The sequence below is a fragment of the Sphaerodactylus townsendi genome, linkage group LG01 (assembly GCF_021028975.2).
Source record: "Sphaerodactylus townsendi isolate TG3544 linkage group LG01, MPM_Stown_v2.3, whole genome shotgun sequence".
Taxonomy (NCBI): Eukaryota; Metazoa; Chordata; class Lepidosauria; order Squamata; family Sphaerodactylidae; genus Sphaerodactylus; species Sphaerodactylus townsendi.
This window is the reverse complement of record NC_059425.1, coordinates 18,847,097-18,872,076: the sequence shown is the minus strand read 5'-3', so window position 1 is coordinate 18,872,076 and position 24,980 is coordinate 18,847,097. Positions and strand designations below refer to the sequence as shown.

Below are 24,980 nucleotides of genomic sequence, written 5' to 3'. Positions count from 1 at the left end.
GGCAGCAGAGACATGCATGCTCCTGATCACAAGTTGCGGTGAACACATGTACACTTGATTATTTTTTACATGTGCACAGAGTAAATTCTTATATTGCATTCAGTACACATGCAGCTGGATGTGTGACGTGAATCCTACATGTTTTCAGGGACTGGTCCCCGGTTTCAATTGTAAAGTGATCAGGCTTCAAATCTTTCTTCCAAGCAGATGCACATATGCATGGAGGATGTCTGTGCATTCACTGTAAAGTGAACAGTGGTACAGGCATCCTATTTTTCAGACTTCCTTTGTTACTAAGGTACTTTGACACATGTGCCAAGTTTCACATTTTCCGGGTGACGTGGAAAATCCCTGGCACCTGTGAAACTACTATGAGCCAGTTGCAGTAAGAAATGCACATTGGGCTTGAAAAAGAACTTTTATCGAAGCTGGAAAACTGTTCTAGGAAGGTGCTCCTCTTCCTCCAACCTGTGTTTTATGTGTGTCTAGTAAAATTTTAATCATGCCTTACCTATGGGTGATATGTATGATAATCCCCCCCCGCCCCCCATCCTCAAAGGAGCCATGCTAGGTTGATTAGGTTGAGAGCGGGTTAAGAACAACCCTCTTAGCAATAACAATAAATAAATTAACAATAAATTAGGAAAGATTTGGAAAAGACAATAACACTAGGATAAGCTGAAGGCAGCAGGAAACGAGGAAGACCCAACATAATTGACTCAATCAAGGAACCCACAGTTTTGCAAGACTCGAGCAAGGTTGTCAATGATGTTTTGACGGTCATTTGTGTACAAGGTCTCTATAAATCACACGCATTGAATAGCTATAGTCTTCAATGTACCAGTTCTATTGCTTATTACGACTGTCTCCTTTTTATAGTTTTCAAAGTTTCTATTTCCCTTTAGTGCTTATGCTTGTATTCCCTTACCTTTTGTGTTCCCAACTTCTTTTTACCAGTAGGTTCTTCTGCTTTTATTTATTTTTATGTAAGTATCTACTATTTTCATATGCTTTATCCTTGAATGTTTTATCCTTCATCTTATTTACCTTATGCCGGTCTATGATCATAATACTGACGCACATGCAAGGCCAACTAACTAAATGGGTAACGTAAGAGTGCTGACGATTCCACTTCATGGCAATGATCCTGGGTCTCCCGCATCCTATATCACCAGGAGCCCCCGTTTTCTCAAGCCCCAACGCCTACAGTCAAAAAGACCACAGATATCAAATGACTCTTTATTAGGCTATAGCGGCCTCTTTTATTTGTTCGGTAATAGAGCTCTCTATGTATGTGTATGTGCAGGCGCCTAAACACAAATCAGAGGTATTTATAATATGTACACACACATAATTTAATTAAAAAATTCCTCCAACTTCTAACTTCCCTCCCGTCTAGGCAGGGCCAGGGAGGCTGCAGCCCCACCCGTGCGGAGGGAAAATGAGCTGGAAATGGGGTAGATTTAGTTTCCTGCAACAAATATACAGTAAAATATATTGCTATGTACACGGCTCTCAGCTATAGGCCATGCAGCCTCCCTTCTTATTCCAGTGGGTCAGAAGGGCGGGGTGGGGTTTATTGCTTTGGGCAGAAGATGGAGTTGGCTTGATTGGTCTGGGGGGGAGGAGGAATAGCCACTTAGCTTCGGGGGGGGGGGGGGGGAGAAATTGCCCCTGAAAAAAAAAGCATCATTGCCTTTTCAACTATTGCTACAAGGGAACTACAAGGGAACTCTGCTGGGTGGAGCTCTAAAGCTGTCTTCTGTAATAACCCCCCCATCTTTAAACCTTAAGGCAGGCTTCTCACAAAGTATGAGATAGGATCCTGCCCCTTCCCACTGAATGAAAGACAGCCCCAAGTATTTGCTTCATTTATTGCTTAAAAGTGGTAATGCAACATTCTCAGGAGTGAGAGAGCATGGGGAGGGGTTATCATGAGGTGGTGAAGAATGAAAAAGAAGAGTGTGGATTTATATTCCGCCTTTCTCCCCTGTAAGGAGACTCAAGGTGGTTTACAAGCTCCCCTCCCCACAACAGACACCTTGTGAGGTAGGTGGGGCTGAGAGAGTCCCGAAGAACTCACTAGCCCAAGGTCACCCAGCAGGAATGCAGGAGTGCAGAAACATCTGGTTCACCAGATAAGCTTCTGCCACTCAGGTGGAGGAGTGAGGAACCGAACCTGATTCTCCAGATTAGAATCCACCTGCTCTTAACCGCTACACCACGCTGGCTCTGAGGGGAGGGTATTGCTCCATCCTTTCCAGGGATTCTGGATAGCTACACAACAGACAAGGTAAAAGTGTTATTCCCCCTCCCCCCCTCCCTTTCCAATCCCATTTGTCTCCCTCATCATTCCTGGAGCTGTGAAGCTTTTGTTTTTAATATCCCCACCCCACCCCTTAAGGTGCATTTGGTTGGGCCCAGCCCAGGAGAAAAACAGAAGTGGAGTTGAGGAGGGGATGTCCGTCAATATGAATAGCAGGGGTAGGGTAGGGGTTGATTTATGTTGCTCCACATCCCTTTCCTGACTCCTTGGAAAGAAGGATCCAATCATTTCCCCTCTCTCCCCCCCACACGCAACAGGTGACATTCCCTCTCCCTCCCCCGTCATGCCACTCAAATCCAATATGGCTTCCAAGCTACGTTTACAGTGGCAAAACCCCCACCCACATCCCTCCCCTGCATTAATAAATTAAAATATGGCTTCCAGTGTGACTGTCCAAACTTTCTCCACATCCCTCCCCCGCTCTCAGTCCTGCTGTCATATGCGGGAAGGGGTTTCCGGCAGCCTGGTTTTAAAACAGTTCTTCCTGGTGGCTGGGTCCATTTCCATTAGCCTCAGTGCAAAGCAGTGGGCGGTTGTTACGTTTGCATACATTTCTGAAATGTGTTTAAAAAATGCAGATGAACGGCAGCAGGGATTCAGCTTAACGAGGAACCTGATCCAGGCCTTAAGTCCATTCCTCTCTCTGCCTGGCCCTGATCCCTGTCTACCTGCACTGCACTCCCAGGGATATTTGTTCCTCCACCCAGGCCCAATCCTGCCCCCTATGGCCTATCCTTCAGTCCATCATGGCCTCCAACATCTCCAGGAAAAGCTTATGCATGGGGACTTTGCCCTCCAACTTGAGGCTGTAGAAATGGTGGAGGACACGGGTGGCTGTCTGGCGCAGCAGGGGCAGAGTGAGGAGGAGGCGTCCGGCGTGGCGGGGTTCCTCGGGACGACGCGACGCTTCATATTCCAGTAGTGCCTCATGGAGAACATCCCGGAGCCGCTGGACGGCAGCCATATCTTCAATATGCACGGAATCTGGAAGAAGGGGGGGAGGATTTGGGTGGAGAGAGAGACAGGCTCGCTATTGGAGTCAGCTACTTCGGACCATTATGAGGCGGCAGACCAGAGCAGAATCAAAAGCCAGCCTCAATAAGAGTGTCCACTATTCCACTGGCCTATAGTGTAATAACTGTCACAATCTGGAGCCCAAAGCATTGGAAGCAGAAACACTTAACTTCGCATTGGATGAGGCACACAAGATGTGCGCAACAGGCCTACACTCAAAGCTTTGCGGAGGCAATGGCCCTAAAAACTATGTGGTCCAGGGGATTGTAGATCAGTGAAGAGGGTTTTTTTGGATTTATATCCCCCGCTTTCTCTCCTGCAGGAGACTCAAAGGGGCTGACAATCTCCTTGCCCTTCCCCCCTCACAACAAACACCCTATGAGGTAGGTGGGGCTGAGAGAGCTCCGAGAAGCTGTGACTAGCCCAAGGTCACCCAGCTGGCGTGTGTGGGAGTGTACAGGCTAATCTGAATTCGCCAGATAAGCCTCCACAGCTCAGGCGGCAGAGCAGAGAATCAAACCCAGTTCCTCCAGATTAGATACACGAGCTCTTAACCTCCTACGCCACTGCTGCTCCTAGTGAAGTAAAGCAGTGAAATAAAGCAGAAACGTGACACCCAGTCAGAGGCGTACGGCCTATAGGGACATGGGGTCATCCATGTCCCTGGGAGCACACCTTTTGCCAGGCACCCCCCCATGTGACCAAAAAGCATGCGCCTCAGCCACCAAGCTCCGCCTTGTGGTCATGTGGGGGGCGGGGCTCAGCAGCAGGTGGCCATGGCGCCCGCTGCCACAGAGCCCCGCCCCGTGCAGGCTGGCTTTTGCCCTCATGAGGCCCTGCCAGCCTGCACGGAGCCTGGGGGGCAGGACTTGCCCTGTAAGGAGGCCATGGGAGGGGCTCGGGGTGGGCAGCCCTGCCCCTGAGTCCCACCACCCAGCCTCTGTGCAGACCAGCTTTGGCCCTCCCCAGATCTTGCTGGCCTGCATGGAGGCTGGGGGCAGGGCTCAACCTCGCCCCCAAATCTCGCTCCCTGTGCATGCTGGCCAGGGCGTGACTCGGGCCCCCCAAGCCATGCCCACGAACATCTGGGTGGGTGCTGGGGGTGCCTGGAGAAGCGGTTTTCTCCAAGCGCCATTTCCCCCCGATACGCGTCAGCACCCAGTAACCCAATCTGCCCACAGTTCTTTTCCTCCCACCATTAAATCACTTCAATTACATAACACCCAAGTATAAAAATAAACAAATAAAGAACCTAGATGGGAGTCCAGGACCGCCTTAGAGACCAACAAGATTTTTTGGGGTATACCTTTTTGACACTCAAGCTGCCTATGTCACTTACGACTAAGGACGCTTTGAATCTCAAAATCTTGTACCCCCAAAAATGTTATTTTTTGGGGGTACAGATGTTAACTTAGGTGGTACTGGATTGAATCCAGTTCTTCTACTGCAGACCAACACAGCTATCCTCTGGGGGGGAAAACCCTATTTGCTTTGAAGCTGGGTAAAAAGGAAGCCCATCGATTTGTTTTCAAGCCATGAAAATAATATGCCAAAGCTTGCTGAAGTTGGCATATTGTAATGCTGGAGGGAAACACAGAAACCCGGCTCCTGGCTCCTTCAATGGTCAGTACACCCAATCGAGGAAACTAAAGCAGTATCTCAGCACTTGACTTCCATCCCAGAAACTTTTCACTAATTCATGGGAAAGCTGGGAAACAAATTTTAAATAGACATTTGCAGTAGAATGTTACAGTCCATTGTTGGGAGGTTATGGATATTGTTTTGCATGACCCTTTTTGATAGTGTGGACTTTGCTAGTTATCTTGGGTTTCCACTACGGAGATAACACCAAGGTAAATCTGTTGGGGTTTTTTTGTTAAAGAAACAAATATTTTGCCCTGACCTGTATATGGCAGGCTCTCCTGATCTCATCAGATCTTAGAAGCTAAGCAGAGTCGGTGCCAGTTAGTATGCAGATGGGAGACCACCAAGGAAGTTTAGGGTTGTTATGCAGAGGCAAGCAATGGCAAACCACCTCTGCACATCTCTTGCCTTGATTTTTGTTCCCCACTATCAAGTCGCAGCTGACTTATGGCAATCCTGTACGATTTTCAAGGCAAGAGATTTCAGAGGTGGTTTTGCTATTGTCTGCCTCTGCGTCACAACCCTTCCTTGCTGGTCTCCCATCCAAATACTAACCAGGGCCCACCCTGCTTAGCTTCTGAGATCTGACAAGATTAGGCTGCCTTGGGCTATCCAGGTCTGACAATCCCCTGGGATTGCCACAAACTGGCTGTGACTTGATGACCCACTCCAAAGTCAGAATCATAGAGTTGGAAGAGACCAGAAGGGCTATCAAGTCCAACCCCCTGCACTGCAGAAACACACAATCAAAGCACTCCGGACATATGATCATCCATCCTCTGATTAAAAACCTCCAAAGGAGGAGATTCCACCACCCTCCGAGGCAGTGAATTCCACTGTTGAACAGCCCTGACGGTCAGAAAGTTCTTCCTAATGTTTAGGTGGAATCTCTTTTCCTGCACCTTGAATCCATTACTCCGTGTCCTAGTCAGTGGTGGTGAACCTTTGGCACTCCAGATGTTATGGACTACAATTCCCATCAGCCCCTGCCAGCATGACCAATTGGCCATGCTGGCAGGGGCTGATGGGAATTGTAGTCCATAACAGCTGGAGTGCCAAAGGTTCGCCACCATGGTCCTAGTCTCTGAGGCAGCAGAAAACAAGCTTGCTCCCTCTTCGACATGGCGTCCCTTCAAATACTGAAACATAGTTATCATGCCCCCCTTAACCTTCACCTTTCCAGATTAAACATCCCCAGCTCCCTAAGTCTCTCTTTGTAAGGCTGGATTCCAGACCTTTTACCATTGGCTCTTCCATTTTTTCTGCTGAGCAGTTTCAATGCAAAACTGTATGTTCGGACACTATCTTTGCTCCTGCCTTAAACTCTTTGCAAATCACACTCTCACGAGCCCCTCCCCGCTTCACCCTGGAGCTTACCCGAGTTGGCAAGCGCCAACGCCTTGAGAAGCACATACTCTTCCCGCTCCAGGCGCAGAGCACGGTATTTGCGCACCAGCTGCAGGACGGGAACTGACTGCTGAGCTCTCTAGCCCAGCTCCTGCCGCTCGAAGCGGCTTCCTGCGATCTAACATGCTGAAGTCTCTCCGCAAGAAGACGATCTCCGGGTCTTCAAGCCAGGGCAGAGAGCGCCAGGCCACCCCCAGCAGCAAGACCTCCAGCCATACGCTCTGCAGCACGGACATCTGGTCTGCCAAGGACAGCGCTGGAAATCCTGCCTCGGAGAGAACAGATCAAGAAAGCAGGAGAAAGGGATTAAAATAGCAGCCATTTACACGGTCACCTGGGGCGAGTGAGAATTATCTCTAGGCGACCAAGCACGAGTGTTTTAAGATACTGGTTCTTTTCTTCCTAGGCCAGAAATTATTAGGCCAGAAATTATTAAAAAGCTAGATTAACAGAAGATACCGGAAGAGGAAATAGCACAGCCATGTGGGCGCCAGTTTCACTGTGTGAAACAAAAGCTAGTGTGGTGCAGTGGTTAGTTTCTGGGAGACCCTAGTTCAAAACTTCATTCCACCATGGTATGTGGTTAAAAGGGCATTGGGAAACAGTGTGGTTCAGCAGATGGGAAGAAGAAGGAGTAGGAGTCTGAATTTATATCCCCCCTTTCTCTCCTGTAAGGGGACTCAAAGAGGCTTATAAACTTATAAATTGTCACAGAAGGTCTTCACGGAGGATAGGCCTATTAGCTGTGCTGGTTAAATGTAACCCCCATGGTCAAAAGCAGTATACATCAGGCAACGACCAGAAAAGACTTTGGCTTCTCTCAGGGTTGCCAGCAGCAGGTTGTGAAATTCCTGGAGATTTTAGGAGTGGACCTTGGGGAGAATGGGATTTGAGGAGGGGAGAAAAAGAAGAGCTGGATTTATTATCCCCCCTTTCTCTCCTGCAAAGAGACCCAAAGGGGCTTATAAACTCCTTTCCCTTCCCCCCTCACAACAAACACCCTGTGAGGCTGAGAGAGCTGGGAAGAACTGTGACTAGTCCAAGGTCACCCAGCTGGCGTGTGTTGGGAGTGCACAAGCTAATCTGGTTCACCAGATAAGTCTCCACAGCTCAAGTGGCAGAGTGGGGAGTCAACCCAAGTTCTCCAGATTAGAGTATACCTGCTCTTAACCACTACACCATGCTGGCTCTAAGCAGGAGGAAGTTCAACTCTGCTGCGTACTCATCCCATTCTCACCAGGTATGTTTTTGGCCCAGCCGATGATGACTACAATCTCCCGGTCAGCCAGGTCACAGAGAGTGCTTGCAGCCTTGGCGGGTCCGTCAGGAAGTGCAGGATCAGGCATGGCATACAACTTTTCAGGTTCCGCCACCAGCAAGTGCGACACCATTGTGTTCATTGGAGCTGGAGAGTAAAAAAAACATAAGAATAGGCCTGCGGGGCAAGCCCAATGCTGGGTCGGTCCAGCTCCTTTTATCCTGCAATTTATGCTTATACTCCCTTTTATTCTGACACCTGCTCTCACCTGTACCAGCTCTCTCCTGGTTCAGCCCAGCCCAAATTCGGATATTTGTTAGGGTGGACTCCATGTGGGTTGGACTGTGTAATTTTAGGAGGGTGGGTTAGGGTGGAGAATGGGGAGGTTTTATGAAGGAGACTTAGGATGGTTTTATGATTGTATTTTTATGCTCTTTAATAATTGTTCCCTCCTCAGGGACTTGGTAATGGGCAGTGGCAGGATCCAAAAATTTTAGCAACAGGTTCCCATGGTGGTGGGATTCAAACTGTGGCGTAGGGCCAATGGGGCTGGGCGGGGCACGACGGGGGCGGGGCATTCCTGGGCGGGGCTGTGGCAAGGACGCAGCCGCTGCGCCGGTCCTTGGGCGGGAAACGAATGCACGCAGGCACAGGCTGCCTCGCACGCCGGTGCACCTCCTGCTAGACTGCTTCAAGTTCTGCGTGCTACTGCTGAGAGGAGGGGCGTAACTAAGGCAAAAATCACATGGCAAAATCACCAATTAGTAACCCCCTCTCGGCACACACAAATAATTAGTAACCTACTCTCGGGAACCTGTGAGAACCTGCTGGATCCCACCTCTGGTAATGGGTGAGAAATAAATTTACAGTAAATAATTATGTTTCTCTTGGAAGGCCTATAAACATGGCATGCACGCCAATGGCCTCCTGTGTGGCTTTCCCCGCAGTCACTGATGTTTACAGTTCACTGCCCCTGTGCATGGAGGTTTTATTTAGCCATCATTGTGAAGAGTCTCTCCTCTTCCACGAGTTTGCCCTTTAAAAGCCATCTAAAATTAACTTGTGAGTTTTACAAGTTCGTTATGCTTTGTATGAAGAGGCACATGATTTATCCTAAAAATCAGGACACATGTGTGTCAGAGGGAGTTATCCCTGTTTCCTCTCCTCCCCCCCAACTCTTTGTACTTGAAGTGAATGAGAGCACTCATTAGTAGAGTTCAGCACACCTTCACTTTCCCCTTTTAGTAATGTCTCAGTGCACTCAGGGGCAACTTGATTAGCAAATGCGCTAATGCATCATAAGGCAACATAAGTACAAAATCCCCTCCCTTGTCACTTATCACTGAAAGCAGACATCCAAGCGGGGTCTGGAGATCTCCCGGAATTGGAACTGATTTCCAGATGACAGAAATCAGTCCCCCTAAGGAAAACGTCTGCTTTGGAGCACAGACTTTACAGCATTATACCCTGCCAAGACCCCTGCTTTCCCCAAGCTTCACCTCAAACCTTCAGAAAGTCTGCAACTCAAGAGTGGGCAATCCTAGCTGAAAGCCTCATCAATCTGTACACTGGGACAAACCACATGTGGGCGATCTCATGACTGACTGCACTCCGGGGTCAAAAATGCACCCTGTTTGGATCACTTTCGTGCCAGCAAGAAGGGCTCTAGTATAGCCTTCTCTCCCATGTGCTGCTTTTCAAGGCCATTGATTTTATGTGGGGGAGTCTCGACTGCCAACCCTCTACCTGCCTTCTAAATGGCAAAGGAGGGCAGAACAATTTGCATATTTCGCCTCCATATTAAACCCTTCAATCCACCTCCCACTCTCTCCCCTTCCTTCCTGGCTGCCTTCTGGTTGTGCCAGTCATGTTGCCATGGCAATGGGAACTGCCACTTAAGGAACCAGTGACTGGGCCAATCCCACCAGTAGCTTCATCAGGCTTGAAATTAATGGCAGCCTTGGTACCTGTGGCAAATAAATGACACCTTTAAGTGGCCAGCTGTGTGGAACACTCTCATCAGCAGCTAACTTGCACAATGGCACCACCAGCCCCAGGGCCTCAAAGCCACAAGGGGATTCCAGCCCACACACCTCTTCAGGGAAGAGAAGCATTGCCTCAGGAATCATTTCGCTCTGGTTGTGTCTCAGATACCTCAGGTGTGGGATGAAGAGAGGTGGGCCTTTCCCTCCTTTTGTTCCACTCACCTGGTTTTTTTGCAGTTCCTGTAGCAATCTGTGGGGAGACGAAAGTGCTGGCGTAGGTGGCCCCTTCCATGTCAGGCCGGCGCTTGTACTTCTGCCTCCCACCCCGCACCCGGTCTAGACGTACCCCTGCCAAGTTAACCAGGATAGGAGAGAAGAGAAAGACAATGAAGAAATGTTCTGCAACACCACTAAATATAATAATTTTGAAAAAGGCAAGAGAAGAGATGAACCTTTACTGGGCTACCAGAGTCAAATCTAGTCCAGAGATATGCAGCTGAGCTGCAGAGATATACTAACTTGTTACTATAAGCTGCCTTGAACCAAGAAGAAAGTCAGGTTATCAATACTTCAAATTAATAAATAAACTTGGTGGCAAGGCAGTCTTTGCATGCTTAGAACATCTCTCCTATGAATTTGGCCTCTCCTGAGGCAACAGCATGGCCTATCCCCAGGTCTCCAGGCAGAATTTAAGGTGTCCGTTTTGACAGGTCCTTTTGAAGCATGCCTCTCTCTAGATGAGCTTCTTTATCTATTATAATCAGCTCCTCAGGATCCCCCCCCCCTTCTCTAAAGTTAGGCATGAGATGGAGCAGAGTCTTCTCAGCTTTGGCTCCGTTGTTACAGATCACATTATAGAGCAAGATCTGTCAGAAGAATACCTTTCAGAAGGCCTTTCAAGATCTTTTAAACAGGGGTGTCCAACTCTGGCCCTCCTGATGTTCTTGGACTACGATTCCTATCAACTCCTGCCAGCATAGCCAACCAGTACAACATCTGTGTTGCTCAGGTGGATCAGAAGTTCAAATCGCAGTTGTAGCTTCGATTTGCTTGGGCTGCCTCCAAAGGGGCTCTTGCTCCAGAATAACAGAAGAGCGTTTATAATATAAACTTTATACCAATAGAATGGCACTTCTATTTGTGAAAGGGGGGGGGGTCATTAGTTGTCCATCAGTCTACAATTTGCCCCAGAGGTTCAGTGGGATGCAGCAGGAAGGGACAGTGTCCCATTCTGCAAATATGCTTTACCTGTGGTACAGTGGATTCAGCCCCACCTTTTTTGGGGAACATGTGTAAAATTGGAACAGCATTCACTCTGCAAGTGCTCAAAACACACCACTGAACGTTTGAAATGGGAACTTGGAAATCTCATAACTTTATTAAATATGTAACATCTGTTTTAATCAAGCCAATGTAAGGAAGATTCTTGTACTGCTGGTGAACTTTTGACAGAATGTTAAAAAACAGAGAAAGGAACTGAAGGAATATTTTGGGTGTACCTAGGACTCAGCTACTTTAAATTAGATTCCCCTCTCCCATGAAATTTGGCCAGCTGAACATCTCTTTACCTGTGTTGTGCAGACTAAAAGTGTCAGTTGAATGGCAGAAGTCATTTCCATTTTATGATGAATGCAGTGTTCAGAGAGCATAATCAAAGAACACTAAAAAACCAACATACTATATCAAACAGAGCCAATCTCATGACTCTGTAATTGCATGTATAGAGATGTCCAGCTCATACTTCCTCCAATGACATTGCTAGTTTCTTTTTTTATATTGGCTATCACAGCTGCCAGTTCTTTCTTTCTTTCTTTCTTTCTTTCTTTCTTTCTTTCTTTCTTTCTTTCTTTCTTTCTTTCTTTCTTTCTTTCTTTCTTTCTTTCTTTCTTTCTTTCTTTCTTTCTTTCTTTCTTTCTTTCTTTCTTTCCTTTTAATGGATTTATATCCTATCCCCAGTTGTTGGCCTTTAGCTGGTTGTTGGCCTTTCATTACAATTGAACTCTCATCCAGAGGCCTAGGAAGTTGTAACATATTGGCAAGAGTATTTGTGCAGATCCTTAGGTTTTTATTGTTAGGGCTGTTTTTTCTTGCATTGGTCCTTTCCATACAAGAAGGGGGAAAGTATTTTTCTTAAAGCATACTATAAAGATAAGTGTAGTCCCCTGTGCAAGCAGCAGGCCATTACTGACCCACGGGGTGACATCACATCATGATGCTTACTAGGCAAGCTATGTTTACAGGATTGACTGCCGTTGCCTTTCCCAGTCACCTACATTTACCCCCAGCAAGCTGGGTGCTCATTTTACCGACCTCGGAAGGACGGAAGGCTGAGTCAACCTTCAGCGGGCTACCTGAACCCTATGTTGGGTTCAAACTCAGGTCATGAGCAGAGCTTCGACTGCAGTACAATAGCTTACCGCTCTACACCATGGGCTCTACACTACACAATACTTGATAAACACAGTAATAATGTTAAAGAGTATTACCGTGTTTCCGCAAAAATAAGACAATTTCTTATATTAATTTTTGCTCCCAAAGATGCGCTATGTCTTATTTTCAGGGGATGTCTTATTTTTCCACTCCACAGCTGCATGCTCTGGTGTTCTGTTTGACGGGCATGCTTCCAAACAAAAACTTTGCTACGTCTTACTTTCGGGGGATGCTTTATATTTAGCACTTCAGCAAAACCTCTACTATGTCTTATTCTCCGGGGATGTCTTATTTTCGGGGAAACAGGGTATGTAGAGTACATTGTGATAATATAAATTTAAAAATTGCAATGGTGATTACTATTATAAATCTAAACATAAACATCTAAAAATGACATTCATCTATTGTCATCCATCCATAATATATTTAGATGTTTTTCCCTTTAAGATCTTTTTCATTTAACACTATTTCAATACAATGTAACAAAAAGGTTGTTCGTGATTCAATATTAAACCAACATATGGTATCAAACTGAGCAAGTCTTATAACTCCATCATTACATATATAGAGAGGTCCAGGTCTGCTACTTGACATTGCTTGTTTCTTACATGTTCAGAGATGGATGGTGGTTTTTCCCTATGGTGGAGAACACTCAAGACAGGCTGCCTCCCCTCCCACTGCCTGATGCGGTAGTGTCCAGGAAATGCAAGATCACCATTAAACTGATCCCTAGTTTAGAGTTTTTGTATGCTTTAAAAAAAACAATTAGCAGCCTTGAATTTTTAGAACAATAAGCTTAGAGTGCTGTGTGGTTTCCGGGCTGTATGGCCATGTTCTAGCAGCATTCTCTCCTAAGGAACACGGCCATACAGCCCGGAAACCACACAGCCCCCCAGTGATTCCGGCCGTGAAAGCCTTCGACAATACAATAAGCTTAGAGCTGCCTAAAAATTCTTGTTGATCTGTTTTTTAAACAAATAACTTTAAATAAATGAATATTACACATGCTTGACCGAAGTGCAATTTTCAGACAATAAAGAAGAAAAGAAGAAGAGTTTTGGATTTATATCCCACCTTTCTCTCCTGTAAGGAGACTCAAGGTGGCTTACAAATTCCTTTCCCTTCCTCTCCCCAGACAGACACCTTGTGAGGTAGGTGGGGCTGAGAGAGTTCTGAGAGAACTGTGACTGGCCCAAGGTCACCCAACAGGAATGCGGGAGTGCAGAAACACATCTGGTTCACCAGATAAGCCTCTGCCACTCGGGTGGAGGAGTGGGGAATCAAAGCTGATTCTCCAGATTAGAATCCACCTGCTCTTAACCACTACACCACACTGGCTCTTGTCCTCACAGCGGTACCACAGAATGAAAGGACACCCCCTTGATGATATACCAATGTCTCCTTAACGTTTAGCCACATTGATTCAAATTTACGCTCCATGGTTTTTTTGTGGGCCTCCCTGAGTATTCAACCAAAGTGGTGCTTTTCCACCTTTCCTTCTTGAGAGAACCTTCTTCGCACTGACTTCCGCGCTGAGGAACCCCGGCTCAGCTACTATGGCATCCATGTTCTTTGCAAAGGATTATGGGACATATTGTAGAACAAACACTTGCTTCTTGTTCAGGCATTTCAGCCTTCATCTTCACCTTGAAGGCACCAGGAATATAGAACACAACAGGACTCTCTGGTACAGCACGCCATATGTGAATATTGATAGCGGACAGCTTCTGAAGGAGGGCATACATTGAAAATGCTGGGGGGAAGAATAAGGACTAATAAAAGGAAACATTTTTTCACGCAACATGTGATTGGTGTTTGGAATATGCTGCCACAGGAGGTGGTGATGGCCACTAACCTGGATAACTTTAAAAAGGGTTTGGACAGATTTATGGAGGAGAAGTTGATCTATGGCTACCAATCTTGATCCTCCTTGATCTGAGAAATGCCTTAACAGACCAGGTGCTCAGGAGCAACAGCCGTAGAAGGCCATTGCTTTCACATCCTGCATGTGAGCTCCCAAAGGCACCTGGTGGGCCACTGCGAGTAGCAGAGAGCTGGACTAGATGGACTCTGGTCTGATCCAACTGGCTTGTTCTTATGAGGTTTGTCTGCCCTCTCCCTAAGAAGAACCCAGTATGCTTTTTGGAAACCTCTGAATTCCCCCACACCACTCGAAAGCCACTCAATCCAAGCTTTAGTTTTGTTTTTCAGCATAGCCCAAATCAATTACAGCTTGCAACCCTAATACCTAATTAGGCAAATGAGCAAATCTTTTCCTTTCTCCCAAAAGGTTGCCTGTCAATATCCCCTGAGCTTTCATGCCCTCTTGCTCATTCTCCATCAGGCCCTGCACCACCCTCCCGGAAGGTTTCTTGATTTCTGCAACATCTCTCCTGACCTCCTTCTTGGTCAACCCTGTGAAGATTTAGGAGCATTCCCCCAAAGCCATACCTTCTTTGAGCATGCCCACACGCAGGCACTTGGTGAACCGGCATGCCTGGCAAGCCTTCCGACGCCGCTTTGTTATCTCACACTCGTTGGTGGCTGGACAGCTGTACTCAATACTGCCTGGGAGAGAATGAGAGAGAAGGAGGCCATGGTTCAGTGGCAGAACATCTGCATTGCGTGCGGAAAGTCCCAGGTTCAAGCCTCAGCATCTCCTTTAAAGCTGCATCCACACAGCATTGGATATTGCACCTCTGCAGTCATTTGCAACTGGATTTTTCCTGTGAGGACAAGACAATCCAGGAAGTGCAGTATCTATCCTAAGAACCACTCTAACAATCAGGTAGCAGGCGGTAGAATACTTTGCTGCAAACCCTGGAGTAAAATCTGTCACATTAGACAATTGGGAGCCAGATGTGTCCCTTTCACTGATTCAGTGGTTATATCTGGACCTCTGGGCAAGAGCACAGCTGGTTTTTCATGCCTGCAAGCTCCTTCCATTCACATGAGGAGCGTTACTGAAAACTGCTGGACCAGGGAAACACTGAATTGGACTCCAATTTGCCATGGTCTCCTAGAAACCTGCGTTCTGACGTCAAGGATTTTCACCCCAGGAAAGTTTTGATTGAGAGGGAGGGGAGGAAGAAGAGAGCAAGAAAGAATGACAGAAATCTGTATTCATGCCCATTGCCAACACACTGGGGTTGGTCATGATGCTTGAAGGCAGTCAGCATAAGGTAGCTTCAATTGTTCATAAAAGAGGGACGGTTAAGAGGCTGAAACAAGTATCTATATGAAAGGTGTGCTTAGATATGCAGGAGTTTTATCAAGGATTAGATAAAGGTGCAATTGATTCTTCCTTTCCTCTTTCCTCTTTTGCGGAACTCAAGGTGGTGTATACGGGGGGTTCCTAGATGATCTCTTGCACAGGTCTGCTTTGATTCATCTGTACTATTATTTATTTAATCCTCCATGGTGTTCAGAGCAACATGCATGAGATTCTCCTATTTTATTTCCACAACAACATTGTCAGGTGTGTTTTCCTGGGATAGAGGGATTTGTCCAAGGTCACCCAGCAAACTTTATGGCTGAACACATCCACAACAGCCTCCGAGAACAGAGCAAGCCTTTACAGACTTGGGCCCTGTCCTGTTTGTAAGTCATTCTATAGCAATGATACTCAGTGAGCCACATGTGGCTCTTTGATTTGCCACTAGTGGCTCTTCTGAGTACCATTCCCCATGTTTTAGGAAAGTGGCCAAGAATTTTGCCCAACCGAAGCCTGCAGGTGGCAGCTGGGTTCCACCTTGAAACAGACATCATCGGAGGAATAGATGAGCTGCAAACCACAGGGCAGAGACAGAAGCAAATGGAGCTCTATTGGTTGGTACCGTGTTTCTCCAAAAACAAGACAGTGTCTTATATTAATTTTTGCTCCCAAAGATGCGCTATGTCTTATTTTCAGGGGATGTCTTATTTTTTCCGCTCCACAGCTGCATGCTCTGGTGTTCTGTTCGACAGGCATGCTTCTAAACAAAAACTTTGCTACGTCTTACTTTCGGGGAATGTTTTATATTTAGCATTTCAGCAAAACCTCTACTACGTCTTATTCTCAGGGGATGTCTTATTTTCGGAGAAACAGGGTAGTAATCTCTACTTTAGAGAATCTTTGGAACAGAGAAGGACAAAGATTACCGATCACTGTGTGTTACTACAGTGGAACCTCGGTTTTCATTGCCTTCGGTTTTAATCGGTTTCGGTTTTAATCAATTTTTTCAGTGAAAAATTTGCCTCGGTTTTCATCAATTTGCAGTCACGTGCAGGAGTTTGTGGAGAAAAATCACCCGGACAAAGCTGTTGCAGGCCGTGTCTGCAACTTGTTTAATGACAATGTCTTGCCCCATTTCAGACAAATCTTAAAGAGGTGTCAGAAACAGACCTCCTTGGACAGCTTTCTGGTGCGACATTGGTCCACTGGCTCTGAAGCCGGTCCTAGCGTGATTGTTTGTTACTGTTTTCAGCATTAAACACTATGTTTATTCACCAAAAAAATGTGGTTTTTGTATGTTTTTTTGGAGTGCCTAGAATGGATTAATTGGATTTACATTGATTCCTATGGAAAAGTTTGCCTTGGTTTTCATCGGTTTCTGTTTTCATCGATTCTTTTCGGACAGATTACCAACGAAAACGGAGGTTCCACTGTATTTGGTTCCACAATGGGACTATGTACATGTTCTTCTTTGTATTATTCTTTCATGCATTTCAGGGCTGAATCCCAGAATAGGGGACTCAGCCCTGGCACAAATTAAGCCCAGATAACAAAGTTGAGTGATGTAGCTCATCACATAATACATTATTTACTTCTGGAACTCACTGCCATAAGATACGATGGTGACTATTAGATTATTTGAAAAAAGTACTAGCAAAACTGGATTTTCTTACAGCAGCAAAACATTTTTTTCAAAAGGTGATCGCCAAGCGTCTTTAACACGAATTCTCCAATGCTGACATATTTTGAGCAAGGGTACTTTTCATCAAGGGCTAGCAACACAGTGGTTCATTTAGTTATTTAATAAGCACAGATATGAAACCTTCCATACACACTACTCAAATTCCTGGTGTGAAAAAAACCCCAACTGCAGTCAGTATAGCCCGATGAACAGCACCTCAATTATGGCAGAATTTGATAAGCTCTATTAGACATCCTTTAAAAACTTTTTTAAATTGTCATTTTTTTTAACAGCATGAGTTCACTCTTCTGGAATGTTTTGACATTATTATAAATCAGACAGAAATAGAAAAGCTCGCAAAAAGTTATTAGCAATGATCATGCGGAACCTCCATGTCCAGGAATAATGTACCTCTCAATTCCAGGTGCCACAGCAAACAACAGGGGAAGACTGTTCCCTTCATGCTCTACTTCTGGGCTTCTCAGCAGCATCTTGTAGTTTAGAAAGACCTTTGATGTGTGATCTACTAAGATTCTTCTTGCGTTCTTAATAACTTTGGAAGGTCTTTGGCACTGCTTACCGTTCAGGATGCGTCAAGGGGAAGCTTACCTTGTATGGTTCGCTTGAAGAACGCCTTACACGCTTCACACGATGCCACGCCGTAGTGATACCCCGAGGCGACATCCCCGCACACCAAGCAGAGCCGCTTGGGCATGGAACTCAGCATGTATTTGCCCCGCCCCGGCGGGTCATCTGCATCATCATCACGGCGCCGACAGGGTGCCCCTGTCCCAGCAGGCAGCGGTCCTACGCTCTCAAGTTCCTGGGGAGGTCCACTGGCACTCGTATCAGATGAACCACTTGGGCTATGTTGAGCAAGGCTGTCTGGGGAGGCTGGCTCCGTTTTGATGAAAAATTCTGCTTGGCGTTCCCGAGACGACATGATTGCAAGAGGCTACAATAGGGGGGAAACACACAGGTGCTGTGATAACAGCGACATTAGGCAGAGTGTTTGTATCAAGGGTTTACGCCAGGGGTGTCCAACTCTGACGCTTCAGATGTTCATGGACTACAATTCCCATCAGCCATGCCAGCAGGGGCTGATGGGAATTGTAGTCCATGAGCATCTGAAGCACCAGAGTTGGACACCCCTGGTCTACACTGAAGAGGTAGCAATCAGTGGAAGAGTCACTCACTATGTGTAGCACTACAAGACATTTCCCGCGGTGCCTTAAACTTGCTCTGTTATATGTTTGTTTATGTATACATCTTTTTTAAAAACCAGCTTGGCGTTTCAGAAAAATACACTGATTACTTGCCAATGGCTCATTTATAAGAATCAATAGGACGTGACCACAAACGATACTTCAGGGACCACAGAAAGTCATACTGGGCCACTTCTGATCTTACCCAGTCAACCTAGGTAGGCAGGCAAAAAAAGTCCAGCCAGTTTGAGATCAATGTGGAAACTTCTGAACCGGGGGGAACTCAGCCGATCTGGAAGGGATTCCTCTGCCAATCAGACCAAAGAAATTCGGCAGGGGTCGAAGGCACGCAACCCACCTATGTCCACCCACCGACATTTGGAGAGCGGAAGGTATTTCTCTAAAATGCCCTCCTAGTTGGGATTCATCGAAGTGACATTTCCCAGGACTGCAAGAACAAGGTCTCAGCTCCACTGCTTGAATTAGGAAAAATACATCCCCAGTCCCCTGCCCACACTGGATAGCAGGAGAACGCAAGCAAATCTACTGTTCACCCCCATGAAATGAGCACTAGAATAGCGCTAGTCCCTAGGACCCAAGAAAGGCCTTAACTCACATACTGCAAACTGAAATAGTCCCTCAGAATCTGGATTTCTGCCACGCTTCTAGGCTAAGGAGTATGGAACCTCTTGAGATAGGTTCTGCCATTAAGTCTCTAGATCCCACTTTGCTCTAAATCCTGTCCAGCCCTCCCCATCTTCAGCTGCTGGCACAGCTACCAGCATCCAGAACAGTCTCAAGGTCACTCCAGGGAGACACAAACAGGCACCCCGGCAGGACCGGAGGTGGCACAGAAGAAGGCTCACCGTGGCAGCCACATTACGGGCCGTGCGTCTGGCCGTCGTAACGCTCTGGAAGCTCAAGAGTTAAATGTAAACAGCCCAAGGACAGGAATAGCCTCTTGGCTCAACAACCTGCCATAGCTCTGCCCCACTTCGGTGCAACAAGGATTAACTCCCCCCACACACATACAAACCACCATAAATTCCCATCCCCACCCCCACCCCCTATTAACACTACAGAAAGAAGATAAGGATTATTTCCAGCAGACCGACAAGCCCGGCCTGACCTCCCAGTGCCCACTGGGCACCCTACCTCTCTTGAAGCCGGCAGCGCGTCATTCCCGCTGCAGCCTGACTCAGAGTTTCTTACCAGCATACCTTACCCGCCCCCCCCTTCTCCACTCCACATGACATATTTTACTTCTTTGCTCTCCTCAGAAACCAGATCCCGGAGGGGGATTTCGCCACCCAATAATTTATTATGAGAGTTTTGCAAATGGTGGGTCGGAGGTCTCTGCGCCCTGAGTTTGGGGAACCCGTAAAACCAATGGGAACCATCTTATACGCTCCAGTTCCAAATGAACCATCCAGCAGAGTGAGGAGATCGCGGTATCAACTTTGCTTTTACAAGTTCGGTCTCACGTTCCAAGCCAGGGAGAAACACCGGCCCCATGTGAACACCAAGACATCCCACGGCAGCGTACGCTCACACATAAAAGACAGGCTGCCACGCGCGTTGCTTGCGGTACTGAGGAATAACTCCCCTCATTTCTACTCACGAGGCTATCTTTCCGCATTTTGCCAGGACAGTCGCTGGACCTTTGTCCCTTTAGTGTGGTGTCTCTTCCCTTACCCAATCGGCACAGGGCGTGGAGTTTGTGCAAGAGGAGGAAGGAGGGGGTCCAGAAGAGAGGGGGGCTTTATTTGCAATTGCCCAGTTCTGCCCACCCTGTCACACACCCGTAAGTTAGCCAAAGCCGTCCACAGACAAGCGGGTGTGCATTCCGTTCAGACTTGTAACTGTCCTTGTGCTGCAGGTGTGGTGAGAGAGCTCAGAAACACGCACCCGATCAAGAAAACATGCTTGGCCGTTGTCATCCGGCCCGCAGAGCCCAAAATGCAGACAAACACACCTTTTTTTCTTCTGGCACCCTGATAGTGAGTTTTGATCATGTTTCCATCTGAATCCCTGATGAGAGTCTTTCTCCTGCAAAGCCCCTGCCTGTGACCTTTGACCCTCTTGCAGTTCACTTCTGCCACGCCTTCCCCATGTAACACTGTACCCCTCTAGTGGTCATGACAGTCAGGTCAATGGGAGCCTCTCTGCTCACACAAAGTCCCCTTCCAAGGGGACTCAGCTACGGTATGCATGTTACAAACTCACGTCTGCCGTCCTGCAGTCCCGGCAAATATTTGCCTGTCCCCGCAGCAACAACATATAACTATGTCTGATGGAACACCCGCACAAGCAGGAAACACTACGACCCACCTTTTTTTTTTGCTGTCAAGTCACTGACGATTTATGACAACCCCATAAGGTTTTCAAGCAAGACACTTTCAGAGGCAGTTTACCATAGTAGCGGAAATATGTCCCAAGCACGTATGCAAGTAGGCCTGTATGGGTCTAATTCCACAGCACCCATTTATACCAGTGAAAGTACATGGCTCCCCCAGGTAGCACTGTTTGACCTCCTTGGGACTCCTCAGCAGTGTCAACCCCACTAGTATATCCATCTGAAAAGACATCTAGTGCCCCCCCCCCACCCATGCACCCTGCAGCATGCCCAGTAGTGTCGTTCTGCCCTGCAGTGGCAACCCCTCCACGACAGAGCCCGCGTCTGCTAGTGAGGCCGTGTGTGCTAGTGAGGCCCCCCATGATTTACGTCCATGCAGGCATCTCCACGTCCGGCAATGTGTCTGTCCGTCTCCATATGCGACTTCTGGAGCACTTGCACGCCGGGGCGCCTCGTCTGCTGGAGCCCCCGTGATGTGTCATGTGCGGGCACGCTCGGAGACCGAGGCTCACGCCGTGCCTCCCCCTGGTGCCTCCCACCCCCAGCGCCCCAGCTCGGTCACTCGGTCCTTGCACCACCAGGTGCGTGTCTGCCCCCCCTCGCACTCCTCCAGCGCCAGTCACATGGAGCCGGTCCGGGGTGGGGGCTGGTGGAGGCGGCGATCCTCAGCGACCCCCCACCCACCGACAGCACTGACCTTGGCGGCGGACGAGGGCTCGGGTCCGCGCCTGGCTGCGGGCGTGCGGGCGTGCGGGCTGGCGGCTCAGTGGCCCCGCGCGCCGGGCGCCGGCCGGGCCATCGACTGGGGCTGCGCGCTGGCTCCTCGCTCCGGCTGTAGGACACAAAAGGACATCGCAACCCACTTCCTACTCGGTTTCCTCCAGCTGGGAGGGGCGGGGCCTGGCGGTGAATATGCAGAGCAGAGGGGCGGGGCGCCGGCCCACATGGCCCCCGCCCCCGCAGGGAGGCTCGCGCGCGCCCCTCTCCGGAGCGCTGCGCTCGCCCGCTTTCTGCGACCCTTTGGAAGGGCGATTGCAAGCGGGGCTTTGTTTTTTGGGGGGAGCAGACGGCGTTGCAAAAGGACGGATATTGCCTAGCAGGCCCCCTCCCCTTTTTTTTCCAACGGGACTTAGCGGGAGCCAACGTGGAGGTGCCCTGCCCTCCCTCTCTCCGTCCCTCTCAAGGTCACGCAGGAACGGTGGGAGGGGAGAGGGAAAGAAGGCGCTTCCGTATGGAGGCCAGGGGACCTCCGCGTCTTCCCAGAGACTGGGGGACAAGCAAGAGTGGGAAAGGGCTGGCGGGGGGTGGGGGCGCTTGCCTCCCCAGTAGGCTGACCCCCGGGTGGAAACAGCACGCTGGGGTCAAAAGGGCGCCTTGGCATGTGAGCCTGCAAATAAGCCGTTAATTTTTTTAAAAAAAAGCTTTTGTTTGGAATTATTTTTTAAAATTGGATTTATTTCAAAGGCTTCTATACATTTGTGACATTCCTGCTTGCTCAAGGGTGTTCACACATTGTGCTCTGCGAGGGAACTTCTGCAGACAGAGGCAGTTTACCTGGGAATGCTAGGGGACGTGACAAGGACGGAAAGCTGTAGTTTTCCTAGGCTTGCTTGGAAGCTTCCCATGGGGGAAGCCTGTTTGGAAACTTCAGGCGAGTCAGAGCGCAGATGCAAGACTGCTGACGGGAAAGATGACTGGGAACACATCTTGGCAGGTTGAAGGGACAAGCTGCCGGTGTGTTTCTGAGCTCAGTGGAAGGTGCTGGTTGTTGCTTTCGCAAGCCCCCAAAGATCTGGGCCTGACGGACCTTCAAGAAGCACCTCTTCCCATCCTTATTGTTCACTGCTTTCTTGGAGGCCCTGTTCCAGTGTCTCATCATTTTCTGACGGATGGTGTGTGGCTACAAGGCACTGGGCTTTCTCACTTGCAGAATGTCTTCCCCAAGTGTATTTGTTTATTTAATTTCTCTGCTGCCCTCCCCTTTTGCGACGATTGACAACAATTAATAAAAACAAGATAAATACAATAGCTTTAAATCTATGAAATAATGATTCCATTAAAACTGTACTTCCTAGTCAACTCAGATGGCAAAAACATCTCATTAACAGAGAGCTCAGAAAATCCTACAAAAGGGAGAGGATGGAATTTTTTTCCCTCCTAATGGCCTGGCAGGAGGGATGGTGAATGAAGAGGGGGAGACCAGATATTACAGACCCTACGGAACGGCATTAGATATCACAGGGCCTTGGTGTCATCAGACACAGTGTCCTACCTGGTTGGGAATTTTGGGGCCAAGGCTGAAAAAGTGTCTCATCAGCACTGTGTTTCATCAGACACAGTGTCCCACCTTGGTTGAGGCCAGCTGGACATACCTTGGACCAGAGACCACAAATAAGTTAGAATAAGAAGAGTTTGGATTTATATCGCACCTTTCCTCTAAGGAGACTCAAGATGGCCAGCTGATTAAGAGAAGGTGCACTCTAATCTGGGGAACCGGGTTTGATTCCCCGCTCTGCCACTTGAGCTGCGGTCGCTTATCTAGTGAATCAGATTAGCTTGTGCTAAAAAAAAAAGTAGATTGTAAGCCCCTTTGAGTGTCCTACAGGAGAGGAAGGGGGATATAAATCCAAACTTCTTCTTACAAGCTCCTTTCCCTTCCTCTCCCCACAACAGACACCTTGTGAAGTAGGTAGGGCTGAGAGAGTTCCGAAGAACTGTGACCAGCCCAAGGTCACCCAGCAGGAGTGTAGGAGTGTGGAAACACATCTGGTTCACCAGATAAGCCTCTGCCATTCAGGTGGAAGAGTGGGGAATCAAGCCTGGTTCTCCAGATTAGAATCTACCTGCTCTTAACCACTTCACCACACTGGTTCTCAAGTTAATCCTTGGTGAGCAGTGGGTCCACTGGGGGACCTAGGAGCAGGACAGACAGTCTCGTAGGTATGTTGGCCCCACACTGTTGAGGGCTTTGTCTATCAGTACTAAAACCTTAAATTTGATCTGGTACTTTTCTCAGAGTCAGTGCAGCTGGTCGAACACAGGCTGAACGTGTTACCCGGTGAGGACCCTCACTGCTTTGTTCTGGACCAGCTGGTATGTCCGGAGCAAGCTGAAGGGTAGCTTTTCATAAAGCAAGTTGCAGTAATCCTGCCTGGCACCTATTCTGTTGCTTTTCTGGTTGCTTTTCAGGAATAAACCCAAGTTTATTCTCCCTGGTCTTTGGTGATGATTGGCGGCGGACAGTGCTGTCAAGTTGCATCTGACTTACGGCAACCCTCTTGGGTTTTCTAGGCAAGATATGTCCAGAGGTGATGTTCCGTTATGTACTTCTGAGGAGTGACCCTGAACTTCCATGGTGCTCCCCTGCTGGGACTTAGGTGCTGCTGTGTAGCTGTGTGATATTACTGATAATAATGTTTTGGTGTAGTTTTATTGCATTTCTTTATTTCAATATTTATACTGCAGTTTTCTTCCCAAGGTGGATCCAGTGTGGTTTACAACAACATTCTCCCATCTTTTGTTTTATCTTCAGAGCACCTCTTTGAGTTAGGTTAGAAAGAATGTCTGGCCCAAGATCACGTATCAATCTTCTATGGCACAGCGGAATTTGAACGTAAATCTCCCAAATCCTAGTCCAATTCTTCAACCATTAGCCGGTGAACTGTCCCAAGAACCTCGTTTTGAATAAAGAAATAATTTAATCAATAAATAGGCATCAGACTTCCTACCATTTAAAACTGGATGGTGGACTGGATAAATCTTTGGAATGATCCAACCAGTGATATCAGTTACGGCTTTAGTAAATCCACTGGGAAAATGGCTTGCAGTGTCACCCTAAACAGAGTTACCTCTTTCTGAACTCTCCAGCAGGCTTAGAGGGGTGTAATTCTGTTCAGGACTGCACGGTTAATTTCTAATAAAAGTGCTGTCATGGAGTCCAGTTTATCTAAAAACCTAATGAACCAATGAAGTGGTTTATGATCCACAAAATTGCCAGTTGACTCAGCTACATGTTCTCTCTCTCTCCCTCTCTTTGTTGACTCTTAACTCCATCTGCAATATGGCTGTAATAATAGACGTACCTTAAAGGGTTCCTGACCTGGCTAGCCCTATCTCATCAGATCTTGGAAGCTTAGTAGGTTCTGCCTTGGTTAGCACTTAGCTGAGAGACCACTAACAAATCAAGGGTTGCTATACAGAGGTAAGCAATTTACCTACATTGAAAACCCTATAGGGTCACCTTAAGGGCATTGCCTTGAAAATCCTTCAGGGTCACCATAAGTCAGCACATTCCACTACCATCTTACAAAGGTGGTCTGAGAGTTAATAAGATAATGTTCACAAAGCTGGAGAAAATTCCCATCTAAATGCTAAATAAAATTGACCTTTAAAAGAAGTAATTATTTATCTGTGCCATCCATGTAGTGCCCGGTGCAATATGTCTGCAAAGCCCCTTGTCC

The 24,980-nt window shown here is 47.7% G+C and overlaps 1 protein-coding gene across 1 annotated transcript; it reads right to left on the bottom strand.

Moving 5' to 3' along the window:
- Nucleotides 1-2,117: 2,117 nt before the first annotated feature.
- On the bottom strand, nt 2,118-21,423 carry ESRRA (estrogen related receptor alpha). The gene is given in 8 exon segments (XM_048512295.1): nt 2,118-3,310; nt 6,362-6,455; nt 6,457-6,656; nt 7,629-7,796; nt 9,857-9,982; nt 14,516-14,632; nt 17,569-17,914; nt 21,218-21,423. Coding segments are annotated over 7 exon segments (1,287 nt in total). The 5' UTR covers nt 17,903-17,914; nt 21,218-21,423; the 3' UTR covers nt 2,118-3,062.
- Nucleotides 21,424-24,980: the final 3,557 nt, after the last annotated feature.